Source organism: Mytilus galloprovincialis, chromosome 5 (genome assembly GCF_965363235.1).
Source record: "Mytilus galloprovincialis chromosome 5, xbMytGall1.hap1.1, whole genome shotgun sequence".
In the NCBI taxonomy this organism is placed as follows: domain Eukaryota; kingdom Metazoa; phylum Mollusca; class Bivalvia; order Mytilida; family Mytilidae; genus Mytilus; species Mytilus galloprovincialis.
This window is the reverse complement of record NC_134842.1, coordinates 94,901,753-94,928,970: the sequence shown is the minus strand read 5'-3', so window position 1 is coordinate 94,928,970 and position 27,218 is coordinate 94,901,753. Positions and strand designations below refer to the sequence as shown.

The 27,218-nt window shown below is 32.4% G+C and overlaps 1 protein-coding gene across 1 annotated transcript in view; it reads right to left on the bottom strand.

Annotated features, from left to right (window-relative positions):
- Positions 1 to 7,431: 7,431 nt before the first annotated feature.
- LOC143076769 (protein unc-93 homolog A-like) overlaps positions 7,432 to 27,218 on the bottom strand; it is a 33,545-nt gene continuing 13,758 nt past the window's right edge. The window contains exons 2-4 of the mRNA XM_076252642.1: positions 21,602 to 23,774; positions 9,640 to 9,910; positions 7,432 to 8,059 (exon numbers count right to left, since the gene is read on the bottom strand). Of these exons, the coding sequence (XP_076108757.1) occupies positions 7,830 to 8,059; positions 9,640 to 9,910; positions 21,602 to 22,684 (1,584 nt within the window). The 5' untranslated portion in view covers positions 22,685 to 23,774 and the 3' untranslated portion in view covers positions 7,432 to 7,829. The remainder of the gene's footprint in view (positions 8,060 to 9,639; positions 9,911 to 21,601; positions 23,775 to 27,218) is intronic.

The following is a 27,218-nucleotide window of genomic DNA, read 5'->3' as shown; positions in this document are numbered from 1 at the left end:
ACTTTTGCATGATTATATGCATTTGTTATCATTTAAGATTGGAAACTTTAAACAAAGGGTTTTATATTGTACCGTTATAGATCTACCCAAATAACATCTTCGGTAGCAAAGAGCTACGATCCAATTCCCTCCTCTCGTGATCCTTGGAACGAGAAGAAAGGAGGTGACTGGATCAAAACCCACGACTATCGATTGCGTTGCCTAATCATGGAATCATAGAATTATAAACATTTGTAAGTGTAGGTAACCATGGAAGTATCATTTGAATATCTTAATGCGTGGTGTAACACACATATAAAATTAAAAGGTTAAATATAAAAATAAATGCATATGCAATATCAGAAAATTTTGAATTAATTTGTATTAGCTTAAGAATCGAAAACACATGAATGCAAGGTTAGACGAGCTAGTTGTACTTTGGATTGTCTACTTCCTAGTGAGAACACATGCAGTTAATGTTTTCTAACAATCCAAGTTTATTATTTTATTCTAACTCCCAATGCACTCGTTGTGTAAGTCATGTAAGTGTAAATTCTTTGGCCCAAAACACTTTTGCTAAAAGATACCTAACACATAGATAGTTTACTTTACGACGTCGTATATTGCTTTGTTTATAAAGGTTAAATTAAGTATCTTTGTGGGGTAAGCCTTTGATCAAAAGGTTGAAAAAGTTGTCAATTTTAGTTGGAATAGGCCAGTTTTCACATGCTTATAACTCCAGACAGTGAAACTTCTGCTTGTATTATCACTGTTTTCGTTACCTTATCAGTGATAATTATATAAAAGTACCATGATTGCGAATAAAAGTTATTAGAACCATGTAGGTACAATAAACGAAACAAAATGTAAAATTTCGCGAGACTTAAAATATTGAGAATTTAGAAAAGAGAGGGACGAAAGATACCAAAGGGACAGTCACACTCATAAATCTAAAACAAACTGATAACGCCATGGCTAAAAATGAAAGACAAACAAACAACAGCACACATGACACAACATAGAAAACTAAAGAATAAACAACACGAACTCATTATACGCGAAAATTAACTACCGTATTATTAATGTATTGATTGTCCAGCTAATTTTTAAATGTCATTGTTCCAGGATTTTCTAATTCTTTCTTCTTCATTCATGGTCTTCACTACAACTTTTCAAATCAAGCATTGGGTATGTTATCTTTACAAACCTTTAATGTTTGCTGGTCCAATCCAAGGGAATTGAAAATACAGACACATCAAATCCAATTCGCCTTTTTAGAATCTAAAGGACTATGGGTATTTCATTGTTTGTACACCAAAATTAAAGTAACGTTACGTCAATGGATAAATTTCAATGGTTTAGAACGTTTTAAAACATCCAAAACGTTTTTGTGTAGGCTTTTGCAAATATTACCTAGAATGCATTAAATTCTGACACAGCGAATCATACCTTTGTAAAGTCGCTGAACATGAACCCTTGTTCTAGGCCGATGAATACAACTATCACAAGCAAGAGCAGACATGTTGTGTCTTTAATTAGTTATCAAAGGTATCAGGATTATAATTTAGTACGCCAGACGCGCATTTCGTCTACATAAGACTCATCAGTGACGCTCAGATCGATAAAGTTGTAAAGCCAAACAAGTACAAAGTTGAAGAGCATTGAGGGTCCAAAATTCCAAAACGTCTGTGCCAAATACGGCTAAGGTAATCTATTCCTGGGATAATAAAATCCTTATTTTTTTTATACATCTTTATTGTTGCTAGGAATGTTCCTTTCGATGACATCTATACACTTCAACTTGGAGTTTTTATGTTGATCGAATAAAGATATGAGGATTACGATCCCCATCATGCCACATCCGAGGTATATACTTTACAACATAATTTTCGTTTTTGAACTGATGGTTCACATTGCATTCTGGGAAAAGTAAATTCCATGATTTAGTTCATCCTAAACTGTGGGACAGTATCCAGCTCCGCACGTGGAGTTTGTTGAGAAGTAATGATATTGAAGAACGTGAAGGGTTTCGTTTTTGCCTAAAACAAGCGTTGTTATTAAGTTCCTCAAACATTTCTTAAAATGTCCTGTATCAAGTCAGGAAAATGACAGTTTTTATCTTATAGTATCTGTGTTGCATTGTCGTTTGTTTTTTGTTGAACCTCAGTGTTTCTGTTATTTCGTTGTTTTCCTCTTATATTTGACGTGTTTCCCTCTGTTTTAGTTTGTTACCCGGATTTTTTTCTCTTAATCGATTCATGACTTTCGAACAACGGTACATAAATGTTACCTTTTTCTATTGTAAAGGCCCCGTAAGACAATATGTGCTTATTCACTTCCATTTAAACAGAGTATGTTCTGATGTGGTTTATATTAACAGATCTTCTATTCTAAAGCTTTTGTTGTGGTGTGTTGCGATCTGTGTGCCGTTTTAGACAGGGTCATCGATAGTAACGACCCCTTGAGATCATATGTGATAAATACCGCAAACAACCCTAGCAAATATATAAAACAAAAAATTTCATTTAATCAAATCAGATTTAATCCACTATTTTCTATAAACGAAGTAATGACTATCATGAATTTGACAGTCGTTTTTCGTTAGTTTTATGTCTTTGATCGTTTGATTTTGCCGATTAATCTAGGACTTTCCGTTTTGAATTTTTCTTGGAGTTTGGTATTTTTTTAGTGTACTTTTTCAATCAACAAGATTTAGTATTGTAACGAATTGGGTATACTTTCATTGATACTATTCATCTGCATCTCTATAATACTAGAACAGCTCTAAAATGAGATAAGACCGAATGAATGTCTAAAGCATTGCTATTTAATTTTAGAAATTGTTTATCTAATTCTGTTGTTTAGAATTCTCGTTATAAGAATGAGAATCGTATTGCAGGAAATTCTGGTTTCTATTAAATCTAATGTTATTTAATAATTTATTTCACGTAAAGCAATGATTAAGTAAACAAAACATATTGGTTCTTTGTATTCAAGAATTTCATTACGAAATTAATGACACTTAGATGCTTAAGATAATTATACCATGATGTTTAGTTATTGGATTTTGAAAAGCACAATATTTACTTCACAAAGGAATGAAAATTCGTAATTTGTCAATTTGCGATACGAAAATTGTATTCGGCTTTAAGAGTGCCTGACGAAGGTAAAACCAGGAAAGCGCTTCGGACACTTGAAATTATTAAACCTGTTGTTGTTTTTTTTTTCTAAATTTCCAGCTCATGTCATTCAGCCAAAACGGAATTGGAAAAATTCTCTTGCAAAAGACGAGGTTGTCTTCAGCCATTGGATTTCACTTTTATCATAAAGTTGCAAAATGGTCATAATTGGGTTCTTAAATGGATACCTTAAATGGAAAAATCTTACTTCTTGTTAAAATAAATCTCTTTGTAAGAGTACATGCTTGGTTTAAAAATAAGCAAATGTTGGATCTCTTGCCTCAATGTGACGATTTTGTGCATTAATCGGACCAAACAGCTTTAGGAAACCCTTGACCACAACGTAGAATTCAACGTGTTCTGTAACATAAAGTTGCCAATGATTATATTGAAGCGATTGAGACAAATACTTCTTTGATCCTGGGTGGAGCTAAAGAAACTAGAGGCTCTAAAGAGCCTGTGTCGCTCACCTTGGTCTGTGTGAATATTAAACAAAGGACGCAGATGGATTCATGACAAAATTGTGTTTTGGGGATGGTGATGTGTTTGTACATCTTACTTTACTGAACATTCTTGCTGCTTACAATTATCTCTATCTATAATGAACTTGGCCCAGTAGTTTCAGAGGAGAAGATTTTTGTAAAAGATAACTAAGATTTACGAAAAATGGTTAAAAATTGACTATAAAGGGCAATAACTCCTAAAGGGGTCAACTGACCATTTCGGTCACGTTGACTTATTTGTAGATCTTACTTTGCCGACATTTATTGCTTTTTACAGTTTATCTCTATCTATAATAATATTCAAGATTATATCAAAAAACAGCAAAATTTCCTTGCTTCTTGTCAGATTTACTTTAAATGCTTTGGTTTTTGAGTTATAAGCCAAAAACTGAATTTTACCCCTATGTTCTATTTTTAGCTGTGGCGGCCATCTTGGTTGGTTGGCCGGGTCACGCCACACATTTTTTTTAAACTAGATACCCCAATGATGATTGTGGCCAGGTTTAGTTTAATTTGGCCCAGTAGTTTCATTCAGAGAAGATTTTTGTAAAAGATTACTAAGATTTACGAAAAATGGTTAAAAATTGACTATAAAGGGCAATAACTGCTAAAGGGCTCAACTGACTATTTCAGTCATGTAGACTTATTTGTAAATCTTACTTTGCTGAACATTATTGCTGTTTGCAGTTTATCTCTATCTATAATAATATTCAAGATAATAACCAAAAACAGCAAAATTTCCTTAAAATTACCAATTCAGGGGCAGCAACCCAACAACGGGTTGTCCGATTCATCTGAAAATTTCAGGGCAGATAGATCTTGACCTGATAAACAATTTTACCCATGTAAGATTTGCTCTAAATGCTTTGGTTTTTGAGTTATATGCCAAAAACTGCATTTGACCCATATGTTCTATTTTTAGCAATGGCGACCATGTTTGTTGATAGATCAAAACTTCGGATACAATTTATAAACTAGATACCCTAAGGAACATTCAGTTAAAGTTTGGAAGTATTTGGCCTAGTAGTTTATGGGGAGAAGATTCTTGAAATAGTTTACGACGACAGACGACGACAGACGACGGACGCCAAGTGATGGCATAAGCTCACTTGGCCCTTCGGGCCAGGTGAGCTAAAAATATGGTAAAATTTATTACCGAAAATTTGTCCCAAAGTGACGTTACAACACAAAATAATGCATACTTTAACTTGTTTAAGTGTCATTTTTGATGTGATGTTACAACATGAAGTTACATTGTACATGTTGTATTAATAGCAATATCACATCTATTTCTTTTTGAAATGTTTAGTATTTTGGACTCATTAAAAAGAACATCAAAATCTTAGGGCCAAATTTTACCCGACTTAAATTTGGTCTTGAAGTGGTTTTGTTAAGTCTATCTACGAGGGACGAAAGATACCAGAGGTACAGTCAATCTATAGGCGCTTTAGGTTTTAATGGTTTCGACAGCTGATTAAATTTCCTTTTTTCAGAATTTTTGACAAGGTAACGTTCTAAGTTTCCGAAACGTCATGTTCGACAACGAAGAACGGTCGTTGTATTTCTTTTATTTTTTCAAGTTCTATTTATTGAATGAAAGGAGAAATTGACTGCAAGTCAATTCAAGAGCAACACAACTTTACAACTCCATGGAAAGAAAAACACAACCAGAGATATCGGGCACATTAGAGACCGACTATTGTCTACACAATAAACAAAGGAACATATTATACATGTACTACTATATATGAATATTATTACTGAGGATTTTATATCCTATGAAAATATTACATAAGCTGTATTTTGTAAATTTGTTTGGAGTTGTAGGTCCTCAGTGCTCTACAACTTTGTACTTTATTTGGTATTTTTTACTTTGATTCGAGCAACGCTGATGAATCTTAAATTTTAATAAATAGAAACGTATGTCTTGAGCTCAACATTTCAATCCAAGTATCTTTGATGAGTATATGATTAAAATATATCAATTCAATCATGTCCATAACATGAGTGTTTGACCCATTTTGAATATGTGTATCATTATTTGTGTCACATGTTTTTTGGTTGTAATATGGTTATGATATTTAAATTTATCCTGATTTAGAGTAATTTCTCGCAATTTGATTGGCTGATATTGTCCTAATAAATTTCAGTACAATTTTTTATTACGTCAATAGGAATTATCTCCCTTATGTATTATGTCAATTGGGAGTATCTCCCCTATACCATTGACCTAATAAAAAAATTAAAAAAATGAGTTGCTTCATAGTCCTAATATTTTAATTTTTCACAGTTTTAGATTAAATATCTAAAATATATTTTGTTGATATTGCTCTTATGTTGAATTTGAATATAATATTATGTAATATAACAAAATCAGGATAAATTCGTTACACAGTGTTCAATTGTCCTAATACGGAATTTATCAGGTCGCCTCACCCGATATGAATTTTATTGACCCGATAAATTCTCGTATTAGGACAATTACACACTGTGCAACTAATAGTGTTCCTCCCAATTGCAACACTGTTGGTAGTTTTTATGGATTAAAGTTTTTTGGATTTTCCTCCGAGATTTTACTCCACTTCCCTTCATTCCAATCAAAAATGTTGTTACAATATCATCTATACACTACATTAGTTTTAACTTCAATCCATGTGTAGTGTTCTTACTACAATACATGATGCTTTAAGTGGTACATCGTGCGTAAATCTCACGTTCTTAAAATTATATCATTATGCTAAAACTAAAGTTGCAATCTCTTAATCTGATCGGTAATGTTGAAAGCAGAAAGTTATGGTTGCACTTCATATGTCAGTCTTTTTTATGTCGTCTAAATTTTATGGTTTTCAAAGTAAGAAGTGTCGTTCACACTTGCTGACTTTTTTAAGAACATGTGTTCTGCGTATAGAAATAAGTTACATGTTGTTCACTTTCTCCAATCAAAAGGAGCCGTGACTCACTTTGGAAGACCCTAATTACAATCCTTCTAATATTCGTTCATGCAATTCTCTTAGTTTGTTTATATAAATAAGAAGATATGGTATGTTTGCCAATTAGACAAATCTCCACAAGAGGCCAAAATGACAACTATAGGTCACCGTTCGGCCTTCAACAATGAATAAAGCCCATATCGCATAGTTAGCCATTGAAGGTCCTGAAATAACATTGTAAAACATTTCAAACGAGAAAACTAACGGCCTAATTTATGTACAAACAAAAAAGAAATATGTAAAAACATTAACAAACCACAACCACTGAATTACAGGCTCCTGACTTGAGACAGGCACATACATAGAGAATGTGGAGGGGTTAAACATGTTAGCGGGATCCTAACCCCCTAACCCAGACAGAGGTGTCACTGTACAACATAAGAACGAACTATAAAAATCAGTTGAGAAATTGTGTATGTTACCTTAATTTGCGATATTTGACCGCCAGTAAACTTTTATTGCCTGACTGCAACTATATTATGTATGTGGTTTATTTTTTATCTTTGATATTGATACCTAACTAGATATAAAGAAATAAAGAACACCGAATTTAAGGATTAAGTTTCCAAATGTCTAAAACATGCCCCAGAAATAAATGCAGGAGGTATGAGACAGGTATTATAATAAATGTATTCAAAATAGGATCAATTTAAGAAGTTGAACACTATTAACATATTAGATCATCCATTGGCCATGCGTACTAGTGTCAAAACTAGGTTTATTTACATTTGATGTTCTTTTTTTTTATGAAATTTCTATATAGTGGCAAATTATAAGACGTACTAGTTAGTCATGAGACTCAATTTCATTTGACATAACATATCGCTATTTGAATTTTGAATTGTGAAGTTGCTTCCACATTCAAATCAATACATTTTCTAACAATGCTAATAATTGCAGTGTTTGAACATCACATTTTCAATGTCATTCCAACTTCTAAATTAACAGTTCATTCTGAATCATTTTAACATTGACAAATAACGTTGTACAACTTTGAAGTGTCTGCTGGATAGTTCTTTGGTTTTAGTTTTCATTATCAGAGGTAATCTATACACGGTGTTTAATTGTGTTAACTTGAAGTTCTAATAAATTGTTTTGATTTCTGGTTCATCTAAAACATGATGTACAATATAGCATCAATATAATGCAGATTAAAGATATAAAGTCTTCTAAACATGTTATAACGCAACAATATCTTTTATATGTTGACTTTGTAACTGAACTTTCATTTCGATGACACAGTAGCATATAAGTCCGATAATTAATACTACGGCCAAGATTAATACTTTTGTTTCAACACACAGGAAATAACTGTATCCAAACGCAATTGCACATCCGGTGGCGTAGAACATCCGGTATGAGGCAAAAGCAGCTTCCTGCTTATGCATGAAAATTATTCCGAATAAAGCTGAAAAAGAAAATTACAATACTTAGCTTTTCAATGCGTGTCATACAAAAGTATTGATCAAAGCAAACTAGGGTTTAATTACTCCCTTAAATATTGACATTTAAAACATAAAGTCATGTTAAGTTTTGTTTTTGAGAACATGGCACAAACTATGTTCTCCGATGGGTGGTCCTATTAATCTTAATTCATTATTAGTACTTTTCATTTTTTAAACCAAATATAATGACCACTTCATTCTGTTATAAATATATATAGAAATAAGCAAAATAGATAACATACCGTACTCAAAGAAAAATTCAAATCGGAAAGTCATCAAATGACAAAATCATAAGCTCAAACACGCAAAACACCTGGCTTGATATATGGATTTAAACACGCAGACTTTAAGCTAGCGAAACCTCTCGCTTGTATGACAGTTGCATTGAGCAATGTGTTTTAAATTTTATTTTTAAGAGACATTGATAAATAGACACGACACGTGCGATTGAAATAACTGTTTTTATAAACATAGATACCTTTTTGTATATTTGAAATGTTTTGAATTTTTAAATGTAAGCGTCCAACAAAGTGGCTTTTTCATATCTCCTTTCATATGATCTTTAGGAAAGCAGATAGTAAAAACGATACTATATGGCATAGATACATACATTTATGTAGAGTTATAGGACATTAATGTGCATACAACAGGTCAATGTATTTACTAGTGATAGATTCGAAGCATGATTTATCCTCACAATGAAAAGATATTGCATAGTAATTCATTAGGTTCAATTTCATTAAATACATATAAACCACTCTCTTTAATTATTTTCTTGTAATGTTAAATAGGACTTAATGCATGATCTTTACACTTAATCAATATCCCTTTTTTTAATCGTTAAGCTGAGAATAGTGATTAGGTTTAGATTTTTATCAGAGGGGATTTAATATGTTTCCTTCAAATGATGATAATACTGTTTGCATAAGACATTGATTGAAAGGGTAAGATAACTATGAAAGTTCAGTCACCAGACTTACTGTTAGTAGTAAGAAACACCCGATGAGATGATAATGCTTCTACTCAATCTAGTTTATTTAAGAAAGTAAATTGCCTCTCTACAATTCTGCTTAAGAAAGACTATAGATATTAAAGGGATACGCAAACTTGTAAGGTAAACACAAACTGACAATGATGTGGCAAAAACATTCCGACAAAACGCCAATAGCAGTCCACAAAACACAGAATAACCTAAAGACTGAGCAACACAAACCCTACCAAAAACTGAGAGGAATTCATTTGCTCATGAAGGATAAGCTGATCCTGTTCCACTAGTGCACTCGCAGTGTTAATGTTGATTTATATGGATAAGTGTTTCTTACAGTGACAACGCGTGTCACCTCGATTTTTGTTGGGTTCGTTATGCTCAGTCTTTACTTTTCTGTGTTGTGTCTTGTAAACCATTGTTTTCTTTTGTCGTTTTTGTGTTAGTGTTTTACTATCTCCTGTAGACTAGACTTTTAATTGTCCTTTTGGTATCATATGCCTTATTTTGACAATACTTCATTAGTTAGTACTAAATTGTTATGATAACACAACTTACTGTACGTTTGTGTTTGCCAGATGGCATCACATAATCCTAAACATGCTGCTACCACGAAAAAGTTTGGAATATCTAAGGTAGACGGTTTCCATAACCATAATACTATAAGTAGACCAATATTAAACGTTGCGCCTGCGCTGATAAAAGCAAATCTTTTAATATGGCGACTGGCTATGCAACCAATCAAAATACAGCTAACAGAACTGACTGCACCAAAACATATCATAACAGGTCCAATGCTTGTTACTCCCAATGTGCAAGAAATGTATGCCTGAAATATATAAAAGAACGGTTATTTTTGTTTTATTTAATATCTGAGAAATATTATAGTTATAATGGTTGTATCTATATTACAAAATTAACAATTCTTAAAGCGATGTTGGATGCTATCAAGATTTAATTGTTTCAAAAATATTAAAAGAGTATATAGCCTTGATATACCAATGTACGTGTTAAGAAATCATGTATCCACTAAAAACAAATTGTATTTTTGGGCTTATTTCACAAAATTTTGATAGTATTTTCTCCTGAATAGCTGGACAATTCTGCTTGGATTTACAAAAAATGTATCATCTAACCAATTTTTAGCATTGTTGAAAATATCTATGAAGTGGTGTTTCGTTAATGTCTTTATAAAAATAATAAAATCAAAACTTTATAAACTCCATGTGTACAAAGCGCTCTTTAAATTGAAAACATAACAGTAATGATAAAAACGGCAATACCAATTGACTGTCGGCTTAATGTCTCTCCAAAATGGAACATGAATATAAGCAAGCACGATATATATATATTTTTTAGTTTCTTTGCCTGAACCTAGTCATGAATATGACGGTTGTTATTCATTCGTTTGATGAATTCGAGCTTTTGATCTTACCATCGGATTAGGTACTTTCCCCCTAGAATTTTCCTCGGTTTTTTTATTATTTTACTTTTTGCACGTCCATTTTTTTAATTTTTTGCAAAGTTCATTACTGAAAAGTAGATTAAAAGAAGTGCAAAAGATACATGGTTCTTTCCAGATTCATCAAAATGGAAAAGTGGAAAAATAGAGCACTTTTCGATTTATTTTGTTTCGATCAATTATAGAAAGGACTTACATTAAGTTGTCTACTAAATGTGTCCTTAAACATTGGACGTTATTAGAGGGTACATTTGCTACTTATATCTATGGACTGAACTGTTATTGCTAATAATGTTTTATATTTCATTATATATGACCGCGGTCAATGTTCGACATTAAATACATGTGTGAATAAATAGACATTGTTCTTATTTAGTAATTGACCTTTGTTCCGTTAAATTGTTTATCTTTTCATGTTTGACCATCCCCATCTTTATGTGTAGCGCATTCGTAATATGTCGATAGAATAATTACTGTATGGGTTAACAGATACTGCGGTGACTAACTCCATCAATAAGACAATTACTGAATGTGCTAAAAAAAGCTTGTCGTGTGTGAATAGTAAATAACTATCGATTGATGTAATAGCCTTAATCAACATTTCCTAATGTATTTAATGAATCAAATAAACAGTTAAGATCATAATGTTTTGTCATGCATTCCAGCTCGAGTAATAATGGTAAGTATCATTACCAGTATGAGGTCAGGATCCTTAGACATTTGTTATTGGTGGCACATGAAGTTTTATGTTTGTATATTCAAAATTTCGTCAATGTAACGAATCAATATAAACTCATCATAAATACCAGGACTAAATTTAGTATATACACCAGTCGCGGGTTTCGTCTACAAAAGACTGATCAGTGACGCTCGAATCCAAAAAAAGTTAAAAATGCCAAATAAAGTACGAAGTTGAAGAGCATCGAGAACAAAATTCCGAAATTTTTTGCCAAATACAGCTAAGGTAATCTATGCATCAAACGATTACAAAATTGAATATAAATAAAAAGATGAGCCAATTAGACAATTCTGATAGAGAACAAATGATAGAGAAGTTATCAACTATTATAGGGTACTGTACAGCCTACAACAATATTATGACGCCGTACATATTATCTTTTTGATTTGTTTGTTGAGACTTGTGGTTTATCAAAATACGTATGTCATTGAATCCAAACATGTCCACTGAGTTGTGGCAAACAAACTGACGTCACAGATGCTAGTTCTGAATGTATGTGCTCTGTTCATTTATCAATAAAATTAACATATGTCGTATTCACAAGGTAATAGTAGTTATCCGATTCAGTAGTATATTTTAAGCTTATGAATATACAAACCAAACACAAATATAAGAAAATCAAATTTACTAAATATAGACTCATCATAGATATCAGGTTTAGCAATTGTCACACTTGAAACGCATTTCAACTGCAGAAAACTTACAAGTTACGCTCGAATCGAAAAGAGTAAACGGCCAGAAATTACAAAGTTTAATAGCATTACGGATCCAAAATTCAATAGCGAACGAAAATTGAGCGAACTGGATTAATCCACAGAGTACCGATTCTTGCTATGCATGCATAAGGATACTCAATGGATGCATCAGATGATTATTCGTACAGGGAGTTAACTCTGTTAAATCAGCTGTACGTTTAAATCACGTTCTATTGTAAAGGAAATATCAAGCTTTGCCATGATCAAAACTAGTATCCGATATAAAAGCGTGTTGCTCAAATGTGGTTAAATCATTACTAATATGACATCCGTTGATAACCTTTAGTACAAAAAGAACTATGCAAACTGATTGTCAATCAGAAAGATTGACTCTAAGAGCTGTGTGTATAATCAGTCGTAATTTAATCTGTGGAAACCTGGATGATGACCTTTACAATTATTGTCTCCCGTTTGTATAACTTAATTTACGATATGATATTTGCTCAGTAAGGCGATCTGCAGTTATTTTATTATATTTACATCCGAGATCTAGTTATTGACAATCCAGCAAAGAGTTTTACGATTGACAATATGACTTAAGTCAAAAATTCAGACGACAATAATTAACCGATATTAAAATCTCGTTCACCGATTATAGGAAGAGACACCGAAGGAACAAAATAAAAAAACTGTGGTAATTGCGATAAGGATATATGCTTCTCTGTTTAAAAAAAAAGCTTTTTAAACGACTGTTATACATTGATAATATATAAATAATGGAACTTAAAAAGAAGAAAACAATGATGGGTCTGTGTGCTTGTTTTTGAAATATAAGCCATTGAAAATTTGGCGGGGAATGTTTCTCTCTAGATTTTTCATAGCATTTTTCTTTCAAAACCTATGAGAATATAACAAGCATTTTGTAAGATTTTTGAATATGACTTTCAATACTATATGTGATAAAATTATGAAAAGAAAAGAAGGTCTCAGTGGGCAAAATTTTTAATGGGCATTAGATGGATAAAACCTGAGGATTTTGAATATATGACCAAAATTTAAATACATGAGGAGCGAACATTCTTAACTCCCGGCCGTCCGTGAAAAGCAGCGAGACAGGGTAATGTTATATATTTAGATATATATGTTTTATATGTGTAATTCGGTTTTATATATGTTTTACGGAATTGTACAAGTGATGTCCGTAAACCCCTTTTTGTTTTACTCTCTCTTTTATTAAATGTCGTTAACGTAAGATGTGTTTTTGTTCATGAGCTAGTCGCAACCCCAACACTAATATAATTAAGACGAGGCGATATCGTTACATGGTGGAGTGATCCTAAAGAGATTATGAGGAGACTTTTAACAATTTTATGAGAATATTTGCTGTTTTTAAAAGACAATTAATTATTTTTGAAAATGTGACTCCCGTTGATAGTACATGTAGACCCCAAACACGAGGACATCACACGTGGTTGTTGTTTGTCGATGTGGCCAGGAAAAATTTACAAGTCGGGTAAAATGTAAAAGATTCCTATTACTGGGAATTACAAATGGATATTTATATTTGATAGTTTATTCGTATAGTGGGTGAACCAGCCCAAAACGCCATGTGGCTGCAGGAAAATCTGTTTGGACACAAGGCAAAGGCCAAGTTGAAATTTCGAACCCCGGCACAACTGATGATTTAATCGCTTTTTTTGTCTTTATTCATTTTTGTATATTGTCATAACATCATCTTTATTTAATAATTAGCGTCCACCATTTATATACTCGTTAGATTTATCTCATGAGTACATGCGCGATACAGCTCACGGTAAATATATATATATTCATGCACAAGTAGACTATTTGTCTGGGAGAGTTTTCTCATGACTACATGCACAATACAACTGTATATATTCACAAGTTACTATGTGTCTGTGAGATTTATCTCATGACAATTTAATTAAGTAGCTACGTACAACGTAGCATTTATCGAAATTTGGAACTTCGACTCATGATATTAATAATTCGTCAAGGATCTGTGTTAGTGCCGTCTGTATTTTATTCTATCGTAAACTTTCTTGTGAGATTTATCTCATAGTAAGATATCCGTTCTACTGGATATCCTTAAATGAAGATCAAGAGGCAAAAGAAAAATACTAATATGAACATTTATCGCGTGTTCCCGATTATATTTTGTATATTATATCATTCCGGCATAACTTACATTTTGTTACTTAATTATTGAAATATCGTACTTTTTATTGATTATTGATAACATGAATAATTGTGTTTGATTGATTAACAGGTACACTACATTCTACTTGAAGTTGTTTGTTTAGAGATATATTGAAAGTTAGAGAATTATGAATATTATGAAAGTTAGAAAGATATATATTGGTAATATTGATCATGTATTTGTATTTGATTGTGCTCTGAATTCCGCACATGTAAAACTTCATTGGGAATTTTCTCTCTGCTAGGGGATGTTATATATTTAGATATATATATTTTACATGTGTATTTCGGTTTTATATATGTTTTTACGGAATTGTACAAGTGATGTCCGGAAACGCCTTTTTGTTTTACTCTCTCTTTTATTAAATGTCGTTACCGTAAGATGTGTTTTTGTTCATGAGCTAATCGCAACCCCAACACTAATATAATTAAGACGAGTTAATATCGTTACAGTAAGGGTATCTTGCTTTGCATGCTAGACATTGATTGCAATTCGTTTTGAATGATTCCCATAACAAATCAAGATATCCAATCATGTCACCGCTGGAAGTTCTTGAACGAACGCTTTGATATCATTTTCTTGTATCTGTGACGGAACAGATTATTTAGATCATAAATGATCATGATTATCGGTTGTCATTATTTTAGAAGGAAGCTGAAGGAACCATCACACTTCAAATTGAAAACAATGATTTATAATAAGGAACACATATGAGGTGAATAAATAATCCAAATTAGGGGATACAATATGATCTTTTGAAATAAACATTTGTCACTCTTGAAACCCGGAAGTATCAAACACTTTAGAATTTAAAAGTACAAGAAGATATACAAGCGTATCAAATTCTGAGAAATCGCGATTCAAAGTTATCCTCGGGAGAATAATCTTCTTTTACTTTCATTTTACCAAAGAGGCATCAATATCAAGGATATCACATCTGTACAATAACAAATGTTATACCAATGAAATGTTTGGCTTTGACTTCAACATTAGGCTTTAACTTCGACATTTAAGATACTCTAACAATACAAAACACTATCCTATGGGTTTATTACATCAACGTTGACATGTACTTTCAAGCAGTCACGACAGCGGTAGAATCACAATGAAATCAATAATATGATGCATTTTTTTCTGTGGTGCTTAAACCTTAATTCTAAAAATACGAAAATGTCAAAATTTGAATCAGAATAATATTGCAATATCTAAGTAGACTTGCCTCAATTCCCTTTCTTTTCTTTCTTTCTTGCTAACTAACATGTTTACTAAACCTTCAGTATATACTGATTGCCCCTGCAGATTTCATTATAATGGTAATATCTTACTTATAGCAGTAAAATTGTTAAAGTTAAAAGAAAATAAAGGAAGCAAGTCAATATCAGCCTAGGAGAACTATTCAATAATAATGCTTTGGCTTCAATTTACAAGCAATAATTTTAGTAGCATCTACAACTGTTAGAGACAATTACGGTTTGGCTTATTGAATTTCCTGTAGAACATGGTGGAAACATCCTACTATAACCCTGAAAGAAAAACTATTAAGATCTTATAATGTAACCAGACATACAGAACACTACATTCAGATCAGCAAAATGATTTCAACCAATCAAATCCCAAGTCAATTTCATTACTCTGACTTCGTGTTCATTATCTTGTCGTCTGCAAGTATTGCTGATTACATTCGAAACACTTTATATTTTGATGGCGTCAAGAAATTTGATGAATAGAAAAGTGTCATCGAATAAAAAGTTGAGTGGAAAGCAAATGGTATCTACTCGGGACTGAACAATTAGTTTTATCAATATGGCGAGGTGTAATAGTCGCATGCAATAAACATCACATAATTAACATTATTACACCAGAGACATAGATGATTAGAGCAATGTTCGTGTCAGATATAAACTACGTGAAAATAGCTATTAAGAGTGTAAAAGGGAGAAGATGTGACATTAACTTTAATCCAATAGGGATTTTATTTGGGATCTAATTTCGGATCTTATTTCATACGGCACTTTTGTCTGAAAAAAACTTGCGTCCATTGAGTGAGTGAAACGGATATAGGTAACAACGAAACAACATTCCTGCAGATGTGGAAAAGGCGATAAATTCATAATCGTGTTTATTTGACCATAATTAGTACTTATATAAATAATAAATAAACATGTAAAAAAAAAAGAAAGAATGATACAGTGTGCAGGTTCTGTAGAAGAAAAATGTATTTCGTATATTTCAATTGAAAATGCGCAATTTACAAGAACGCCATAGTCATTCAAGATTTCATTTTTCCTTGTTGTGTTTCTATGATACAGCTAGCTGACGTGGCTCTGTACTTATACATCCCGTCATTGTGTTATTGTAAATTTTTGTATTCATGTCTTTCATTTTTGCTTATGAGACTTGTCTATAAGCCTTTTGTGTTACTTTGATATATATTTGTTTGTTTTGTAGTGATTTAGACTATAACACAATGTTAACTGCTGTACCCCTATTTAGTTTACCTTTTTACCAATTATGTCCATTGTTAATATAATTGAATTTGAATCGACTGCCATAAAAGTGAGAGGTTTAGCTAGATAGCTAGAAAACCAGGTTTAATCCAGTATTTTCTACACAAGAAAATGTCTGTACCAAGTCTGGAGTATGACAATTGTTATCCATTCGATTTACAATGATTTATGTGTTTGAGCTTTCGATTTTGCCATTTGATTAGGGACTTTCCTTTTTTAATTTTCCCCAAAGTTTGGTATTTTTGTTACTTGTTATGTTTGTATAGCGATTCACAGTATTTTTATGACTTCACTTTTTGTTACATCGACTCCAAAACAGCCGCTAGAGAAAAAGTGTGGTCCCGAGGTCCCAATAGATGTCCTGCTGTTTTGGTAATTGTATCATTGACAAGTAACTCGTATATCCTTATATTCGTATACACATATTGTTCAGAAACATCATAAGTTGATGCATTGTACGTAACCAAAACAGGACGTCTGAGATTATTATACGCCAAGAAGGAAAAAAATTGTTCTGTCCTGACCGAACATTTTGAATTACTTGAGAACTAACCAGTAACGGTGAGATGTAAACAAGCATTTTGTGCACACTGAACATTCTACTTACTTTTTAAATTAACCTCACCGAAACAAAATTAATAAAACGTTACTTTGTCATGGGGAATTTTATCATTTTAAATATGTCATTTGGGTTTACCACTGGCAGTTAAACAAAAAAACTAGGATAACTTTCACGAATAACATTAATTCCCATCGCCATGAACATTATCTTTTGGTCATGGCCATGGGAAATAATGTTATTCGTGAAAAATATCCTCTTCTGTTGAATATTGCATTGCGTGTTTAGTATCTAGTGAGATTGTCTGGGTTATTACTGGAACATTTCAGCATTCTTACCCAATTATTGGACGCAGCTGTATACTACTCTTTAGAAGTTGTTGAACGGTACTTTACCTAACCAGTTGGCAATGTAAACGTTTAAGAGGTGGGATCTCATTAGTCGATGTGAACGTTCTAGATTACTATATGTATGTACATTTGTTATTATGATGCTTCCATTTATAATATAGGCAATTAGTTTGAATATTAAATACGGATTTCTCCTCCAATTATTTACATAGATGTAAATGGGAACAATTAACACTGAACACTTTTAATTTGCAAAACACTCATTTGCAATTCCGCCACCACCTCTCCATAGAGATACAGCGTCATGAATTATAAAATATAATTAAAATGTGCGGAATTACATGGGATTCAATAAATGCATTACTTTTCTGCTGTTATTATTAAATATATTTTGCAATATGATATTATTTAATTATTATTTGACCGTTTTGGATTTCTAATATCAGAGTTTAGATATAGGGGTATACATGTTTGTATTATTTAATATTTAAATCAGAATAAATTGAGAATAAAAATGGTCAATGTGTCAAAGAGACAACAACCCGACCAAAGAGCAGAACACAGCCGAAGGCAATCAATGGATCTTCAATACATGCAGCGAAAAAAATACCGCACATAGAGCCGTATTTCAACCAGCCCCTAAACAAAAGAGTGTACTAGTTCATTAATAATGGACGTCATACTAAACTCCAGTTAGATATGACTTTACTGGAGTCAGTACTTGAATTAAAATTTACTAGACTGAAAAAAAGGACAGAGGCTCCTGACTTTAATTCCTTCGTGTTCAAATTTTTATTACCATTCCCAAAAATGTCAAGAGTCAAGATCAATAATTTTCGAAAAAGAGGATCAAAAATCTTTTGAAGCAATTCTGCCACGATTTAAACACGTGTTTATAAGCTGTATATCGAGAACGTAATCGTTATAGCAAATTTTTATAGCTGTATATTTTATGTTTCGATGTTCTTTTGATGTAAGCATTTTACAACCCTCATTAATAATTTAAATTATTTACATATGTACAGGTATAGACATTAAATATGATAGTGCAGTGATACGGAATCATCAACTAAATGAACTTGCATCAGCATTTACGATTAAATTCAATTAAAAAGAATGATAATTTCTGTCAATACTTGACAACATGGCAAGCGTAATAAAAAATACTGTTCTTTGAGCTTTTAAAAACTACGGGTTGTGATAAACAGACAAATTTTGTAAAGATTACAAATAGAGTAACAGTGCTTGATTTGAAATCAACTCAATGATTGAATATAAAAAAAGATACTCTGAGAAGGTCGTTCTTATGACGTGTACTTTCAGAGAAAAAAAAATAGTGATGAGTAAATAACCAGGCGTCCACTTTAAAAAAAAGTATAATATATGCGGTTAACTTGATCGGAAGACTCATTTATATTAACTTTACTAATAATAGTCAGAAAAGTATAAAAATAAAGGCGCTTAGTTATTACACTGATTTGATGAGATATCTAAAACTTACTTATTCAATATCCTAAAATAAGTCATGCATCTTTTCCCGAGAGCGTTGCTATTATTCTGAAATTTAATTTTAAAATGCAGCAACCCTCTGTTATCAACTTCTAAATTAAGATTCATAAAAATCACAGAGCAAAGAAAACAGCCTTGAAAAAAATATCAATTTGATAATTGAATATAATGCAAAACATAAAAATGTGTTCTTATAAAATCAATATAACACTGACCGCAAAAATTCGGTTAATTGCAATACATGCGAGTTAATGACAAATGCTATATTATCATATGTAATGAACCATTAGCTCCTTGATTAATGTATATGTTTTTTCTCACTTTCGATTTTACATTTTATTATGATCCTGCAATGTTACATTTTATTGTTATCCTTGAAATTTCAATGCCAAACATGTACAATTGATAGAAAATCGGTTATTGTCCCTGCATGGTTATTCATTTATAATAATTGAATTGTCTAGATTTGGGTGGTTTTATGCTTGTTTAATAACAGGATATATTTGTCCTTTATCGAGGACACAGGGTCTTACTTTTTGTGTGTATACGTTTAATGTCTTATTATCGGTTTATCCATTTCGAATTCGTTAATGATACAATTTTTTTACTTTGAACTGAATACAAGTAGCTATGCAAATGACGATATTCTAGAACAATTATATTATAATTTTCCAACGTTGAGAGCTTATGTGTTTTAAATGATTAATTTAAAACGTACATTTCATACTTTTAAGACAATCTACATTTAAAAATGGCTAATTAGGAAACGTAAGGAAACAGATAAATATGTAATAAGTTAACAACTTGTTTCCGCATGATCCACCCTATTAATTATTCAATTGTAGATATATATATAGGTTTCATGTCAGATTTCAGTGGCGGATCCAGAACTTTTCCTAAGGGGGGCCGCTGACTGACCTAAAAGGGGGGAGGGCGCCCGCTCCAGTCATGCTTCAATGATTCCCTATATAATCAACCAAATTTTTCCAACGAAAGGGGGCGGGCCCCCAGGCCCCTCCCCCTGTATCCGCCTATGTATGGTGTGTATTATTTAACTTAAATTCAATTAATAAAATATGTTTACACTAATGGTATATTTGTCTAACTGTGTGATATTCAAAGAGTAAATTATGTGTGAACTATAAGATTGTTCAACTTGTTCTAGCTGTATAGATTATCGATCGGCATCAGTTTCACTGAAATACCTATTTATTGTTTTCTTCAAAAGTCCAGTGCCCATTTCATTTTTAATAAATAATTCATTTAATAATCTAAGAATCTTTTTTTCAAAGCTTGATACGGCATAACACCGAAAATTTGAGAACATGGAAAAGAGATTCCAACATAGTAGTTTATGTTCTAAAAATAAAGAATATATCTACAGAGAGAGAATAATGAAGTGCTTAAATATAAAGTTTAAAGAATAGAGAAAAATGACAAACAAACTTAAAAACTACAGAAATGATGGACCTCCTACCACATCCTCATAAATGTTTTGCATTGAAAATTGTGGTTCAACTGGTTGTCATATTGTATCCTTGTACATCTACCTAAATCATTTTATCATTGAAATATAAACATTTGAACGTGTAACCATGGTATACATGTATTATATTGACTACTTCCATGGTGTAAACACACATATGTACATTTATGTAAATATTTAGAAGTTTTATATATATATGTGCTTAAGAATAGGGACGACTTGTATGCGTGCTATGTTTTCTGACAATCCAAATTTATTGTTTCATTTTAATTCCCAATGCAATCGTCGTATAAGAGTAAATTATTTAGCCAAAAATACTTTTGCTGAAAGATACGAAAACTAGTAAGCTAGTTAGCTATATAAACGATGTCTTATCATAATATGTTTATGAGGGTAAAGTATCTTTTTTTTTTTTTGGTAGGCCTTTACTCAAATGGATGGGTAAGATGTCAATTTTAGTTGGAGTAATGTATCAAAATATCATGATTGCGAATAAAAGTTATTGGAATCAGGTATACAATCAATGATAGGTAATTTTAAATTGGCGAGACTTAATATGTCGACAATTTAGAATATTATATGCGGAAATTAACCATTGTATTAGTAATGTTTTGATAATAGCTATAACTTTCAGATGCCATTGTTCCAGGATTTTACAATTCGTTTCTTTAATTTTAATTCTTTGTCTTCAATACAACTTATCAAATCAGGCATTGGGTGTCTTATTTCTACAAGAGGGTCAGGAGGGGGTCCATAATTTCTGTATTCTTTACTGTTTATGTCATTTTTCTCTATTCTTTATACTCGATGCTGATAATTGTCTATTCTTTATATTTGAGATCCTCGTTATTTTTATATGTATTCTTTATAGCTTTTGCCAATTATTCTGTATTTTGTAAACCCTAATCCACACCCTTTTTTCAAGTGTATTATTTTAAGCGGGTAAAAATTCAAAGGAATTATGAATACATAAACATCAAAACCAATCTTACCTTTGTAAAGTCACTAAACATGAACCCTTGTTCTAGGCCGATGAATACAACAATCACCAGCAAGAGCAAACATTTTGTGTCTTTAAACATCTTTATTGTTGCTAGGAATGTTTCCTTCGATGACAAGACGTCATCTCTACACTTCAACTTGGAGTTTTTATGTTGGTCAAATAAAGATATGAGGATTACGATCCCCATCATGCCACAACCGAGGTATATACTTAATAACATAATTTTCGTTTTCGAACTGATGGTTCTCATTGCATTCTGGGAAAAGTAAATTCCATGATTGAGTTCGTCCTCAACTGTGAGACAGTATCCAGCACCGCACGTGGAGTTTGCTGAGAAGTTATAATATTGCGGTACATGAAGGGTTTCGTTTTTCCCTAAAACTAGCGTTGTTATTAAGTTCCCCCATATATTACTGGTTCTATATAAACCACAGAATATCCCCATCATTTTATTCACGACAATTTCTTGCTCTTCTGCATGAATATGTTCGGAGTATGCTAAAGATATCGAAGTTATAGATGTTGCTTGCGCACTCCACAGTGGACCTCCTAAAAGTCCGAGTAAAGCACCCAACGGCACGAGCATATAGTGTTCCGGATGGAAGTTTCCCGCGAAATATCCCGTACAAAGCACAAAAGCAATAATCATTGTCCATTTGGTCGTAAGTTTCTGAATTATCCATGGCGCCAATAAACATGATATAATAGTAGTTACATATATGCTGCTAAGGGACGTAACCCCTACGCCTCCTTCCCAGTTCATCGTACTTTGTAATCCCTGAATTGATACAAATGCTGTGAAAACAAACATGAATGCCAATCCAAGGGCTATTACATTTTTGTAAGCCTTCGCCCGAGTCATTTCGTGAACGGCTCTCATGGTCTGCGGATCATGAGAAAGAGCGTGGTAGTTAGATAGAGTATACGAATGGATCGTACTTCGTCTCCTAGTCTTGTCGTATTCAATCCCTCCCACGTGGGTCATAACCGCATGATGCACGTGATGACTTGGCGCAGACGATACGCTTAGAACATGTACCTTTTCGTTCGACGTTTTATGTATATCATCCATGCTGGTCAATCGGAGATTAAAGCACTACGATTAATATGTCACCTTTATTGATAATTATCACTTATTACGGCACATGAAGTACGTTAGCATGTGGAACTAATTTTGTAGATATAACTTACTTATCTGGCACAAGCAAGGGCGTGTATTCTTCCTCGTGCAAAATTAAGTGCTTATAACATGTATAACACTAATCAATAATTTGTAAAACAACAAACAAGATCATAGTTTCTGTAAATAAGTCGTTCGGTTTTATTATTCTTTGTTCGTACACCTTGCTCAGTATTAAAAACAAACAATATCTGTTTTATTAAATATTGTACTCTCTGTATATTAATTACATTTTTGACGATAAGAGCTTCTCGACTATTTCAAACATTGATTATATCCAACTTGGCTCGATGTGATCGCAATTAAGTACACAGAACGGGATTTTCCGCTTTATAATGGTTTCTGTTTCAAACTAATTGCTTGAAAGTTAAAGAAAAATTGATTACTATTTCATTCTTTTTTAAATATCCTTTCTTTATAGTTTCCATATTTCCATCAAGACGATAAATCTAAAAAAAACATTGATTACTATTTTCAATTTTTATTTTTACATTTTGAAATATCCTTTCTTTATAATTTCCAAGAAGATAAATTTGTACGTTTTTTATTCAATGTTTCATTATACCGAAGTAGACGGGATTCTCGTGTCCACACGGGAATAGACGGTACTTAAGATTCAGCACGTGTCTTCTGCTAAAATGATTAAATCCTATCATCTTTCAATCTTTCAAATTCGTCATGACTTAAACTAGTGTCTTGTGTAATCCTAAGTAAATTCCTATGCTGTTTTAACGATAACATTTCCGGCGCCATTGATTTTCTGTCATATCATACATATTTCATGTTAAAAACAGTGGATGATCAAATGAAACGCGTGTTGTTCATAAAAAAATCAACTGTTGGTTCTAATACATTGTATCTAAATCATTCCGACATTATACATCGTTCATCCTTTAATTAGGTTATTTGAAATATTTATTAAGATCAATGACATGTCACACCAGCTGCCTATCAATTCATTGAAGAACAGTTATTTGTTATCCTGCAAAGATAAAAAAAAAGTTAAGATTTTTTATAATAAATTGATCAAATTGTGTCGGATAAGAAAAGTGCGACAAATTCATATAAAAATATTCAAACAACAAGTTGACGGTGTAATTCTAATACAATAAATCAACATTACATTCGGTCATCTAATTCAACGTTGATGGATCTTAAAATACTATCATGGTAAATCCATTGTTCGTATCCGCATTGTAAATACATTTTGTAACACCAAGTCATTGGCTAAATTTCTTGGAGTATTAATTTAATGATATTGTTGGCAAGTCACAACGTTTGGTTCAAACTCTTTTGAAAATTTTACTCAGAATGCATTAAATTTTGAAACAGTAGACAAAGAATTGAACCCAACATAACTCTTGGCAACAATTTTCTCGCAATAAAATATTATATGAATACCATTGAAATGTCTGTATCCGATTTGGGATTATGACACAAACTTGTTCTCTTACACGATGTTATCATTTGTTCACACGAGTCATTGCAGATTTCAAAAATGTCGTTTGGTCGTAATGTTTTTAAACGTTCACAACGTTAAAATCTAGAAAGAAAGACAATGTGTCAAAAAAGTTACGTGCAATATATATAGAAGTTGAAGATAGTTTTAAACGTCCAGTGACAAATATAAAAGAGGGATAGTCAAACTCATAACTCGAAAATAAACTGACAACGCCATGGCTAAAAATGAAAAAGACAAACATACAAACAATAGTACACATGACACAACATAGAAAACTAAAGAAAAAGAAACATGACCCCCACCAAAAACTAGGAGTGATCTCAGGTGCTCCATAAGGGTAAGCAGATCCTGCTCCACATGTGGCACCCGTCGTGTTGCTCATGTTATAACAAATCCGGTAAATAGTTTAATTCGGTAGATGACATTCATGAAAGGGAAGGGGATTGCAGTTACGACTGGGGGAATCTATTCGAGATCATTTGTGAAACGGTTATTTCATAACGGTCAACCAACTCGATATGGCGTCCATAAAACTTATAATATGCATATCTGGACGACATGGTGTGATTATTAAAAGTGTATGGTACAAGACGGACACGCTGATCTGGAAGTAAGTTTACAAGTAACAGTACACACTATCAGCACTCCAGGCCAACCGGTCTTAACATTTTGCTGTCACTTCTAAATGACACCTGCTAGCTCTATTTTTATCTACAAACTCAGAAACAGTGGAAACGGTTGTCTTTTTTTACGCAATACATCCCTTTTTTGTTGTTCGATCTTGTTTCGGAAATTTCTACGCGATACGCTGCTGACTATAATAGGAAAAACGGTACTATTTATTCTGCCATAGGCGACAATACATTTTCTAAAGGAGTAGGTTCAGTAAGACCCCTTTTTGGCCCCAAAGTATAGCAGTTTTTTCAAAATTGTGAAAATGTAATCTTTTAGCTATTTACTGGAAAGAAGTATGTTTCTGCTACATAGATATGGGCTCTTTTTTACAATACAATGCATATGTATCGGGCCTTAGCATCATTAAGTCATACTAAATTACTGTTATCTTCACATTTTTTGCATTTTAGTTAAATTTCAAACTGTTACCATCTTATATGAAAAAATGGCCGCATTCGTGTTCATTTATAATATTGAAAGGTAACTTGGATTGCATGATAATACATAACATATATAAAGGTTGAGGATGAACACGGATGCGGCCACTTTCATTTTTGACCAAAACCATCTGAAAAGTGACGTTTTTTGGCATGTTTGGTAGATATTTCATATTTAAGATTGAATCGGAGCGTTTTTGATGACTTAATCAGTTAAAATCTTTCAAATAAACCAATTGAATCAATTGAAACAGACACTTTAAAAAAGTGTTTGAAAAGTGTCCAAAATCTTTCGTTAGATGAACCTGAAATTTGAGGCCAAAATCCGCCCTTACCAGACCTACTCCTTTACCACTTTTTTTTTAATAAAACCTGCATAAAACAGTTATGTGTGGTGTTAGTACTTTATTATTTTGTTTTAAAAATTGAAGCCAAATGGTATCATGACCAACTTCCAACGGAGATTATTTATGTTATCCATGCCCACCGTCATTTTACATCAAATTTATGAAATTTTGGAAGTCTTTTAGAATATGTCTCTCGAAAATATTTCAACAGGTTTCTAAATTTTTATTGTAAATATACACTCTGTAGTTATTCATAGATAAATAATAAAATATATTGTACCCTTATATCCAATCACAGCGCTCCTACTTTGACTTCCTTCACCTGCCTTTGGTACACAAAATTAAGGCTAACCTAATGCTGGGAAAATGTTATAGTACTGTTTTCCCTTAATGTAGAGACTTCGGCTGGTTTCGAAGTAAAAACACGTTTAAATGCATTCTTCATTAAGTTTTGTTGTAACAGCGAGTTGCTAAAAACTGTAGAAAATATATATGGCTGAAAGGCCGTGTTACTGTGTTACCTTGTCAAAGAAGTCTTATTGTGCATGTACATTACTTTACTGAGTCAAATGTCAGACAGAAAATTATATGTTAGAATAATGAACGTCCAGCATTAAAAATGAATATCGAACAACGTTTCGCTCGATATGGATTAGCTGTCACTTTTATTGAAAAGTACAGATTGCCAATTGTATAAGGATTTTTTTGTTTTGTAAATTAAAGATTTTTTTAATTATATCATCACAGGAGAGCAGTGCGTTACTGTTCGAATTTTATACATTCTATTGTGGTATAGGAATAAAAGGAGAGTTGTGATACACGTCACATGTGACAAACAATAAAAAGCTATGTTTAGTACTAGACTGTGCAACTGACATTCTTAAACAACACAGTGACAATTTGTCTTGTTTTTGAGGGACTGAATGTGGGTCATCTAATTTTGTATTCTTTTATCTTTTAACAGCAAATGGCTAAAAACTCTATAAAATATATATTTGACTGTAAAGCCGTCTAACCTTGTCAAAGAAGTCTGTACGTGCATTTTCATCTAATCTAATGCCAGACAGAAAATTACATGTTGGAATAATGAACGACCGGCGTTAAAAATAAATATCGAACAATTGTTTCGCCCGGCTCGATTTCGATAAGCTCAATAGCTGTCGTTGAATTAAAGATTACCAATGGTTTAGAGTTGTTTTGTTTTGTACATTTACGTTTGTTTTAATTATATGAGCAACGAAGAGCAGTGCGTTGTTGTTCATGTTTTATTCATTTTACAGTGCCTTTGTGGTATCGGAATAAAAGGAGAGTTGTGATACACGTCAATGAGACAACACAATAAGAATACATCTATAGTACTAGTGCAACTGACAACACCACAGTTAAAGTGTGACTGTGTTCCTGGTGTGTGATCGAGGGACTGAATGGGGGTCCTTTAATTTTGTCACGTATTCTTTTATTATTCAAATAATTTGTCCTTATTCTTTATATTTTTGGGTCATTGT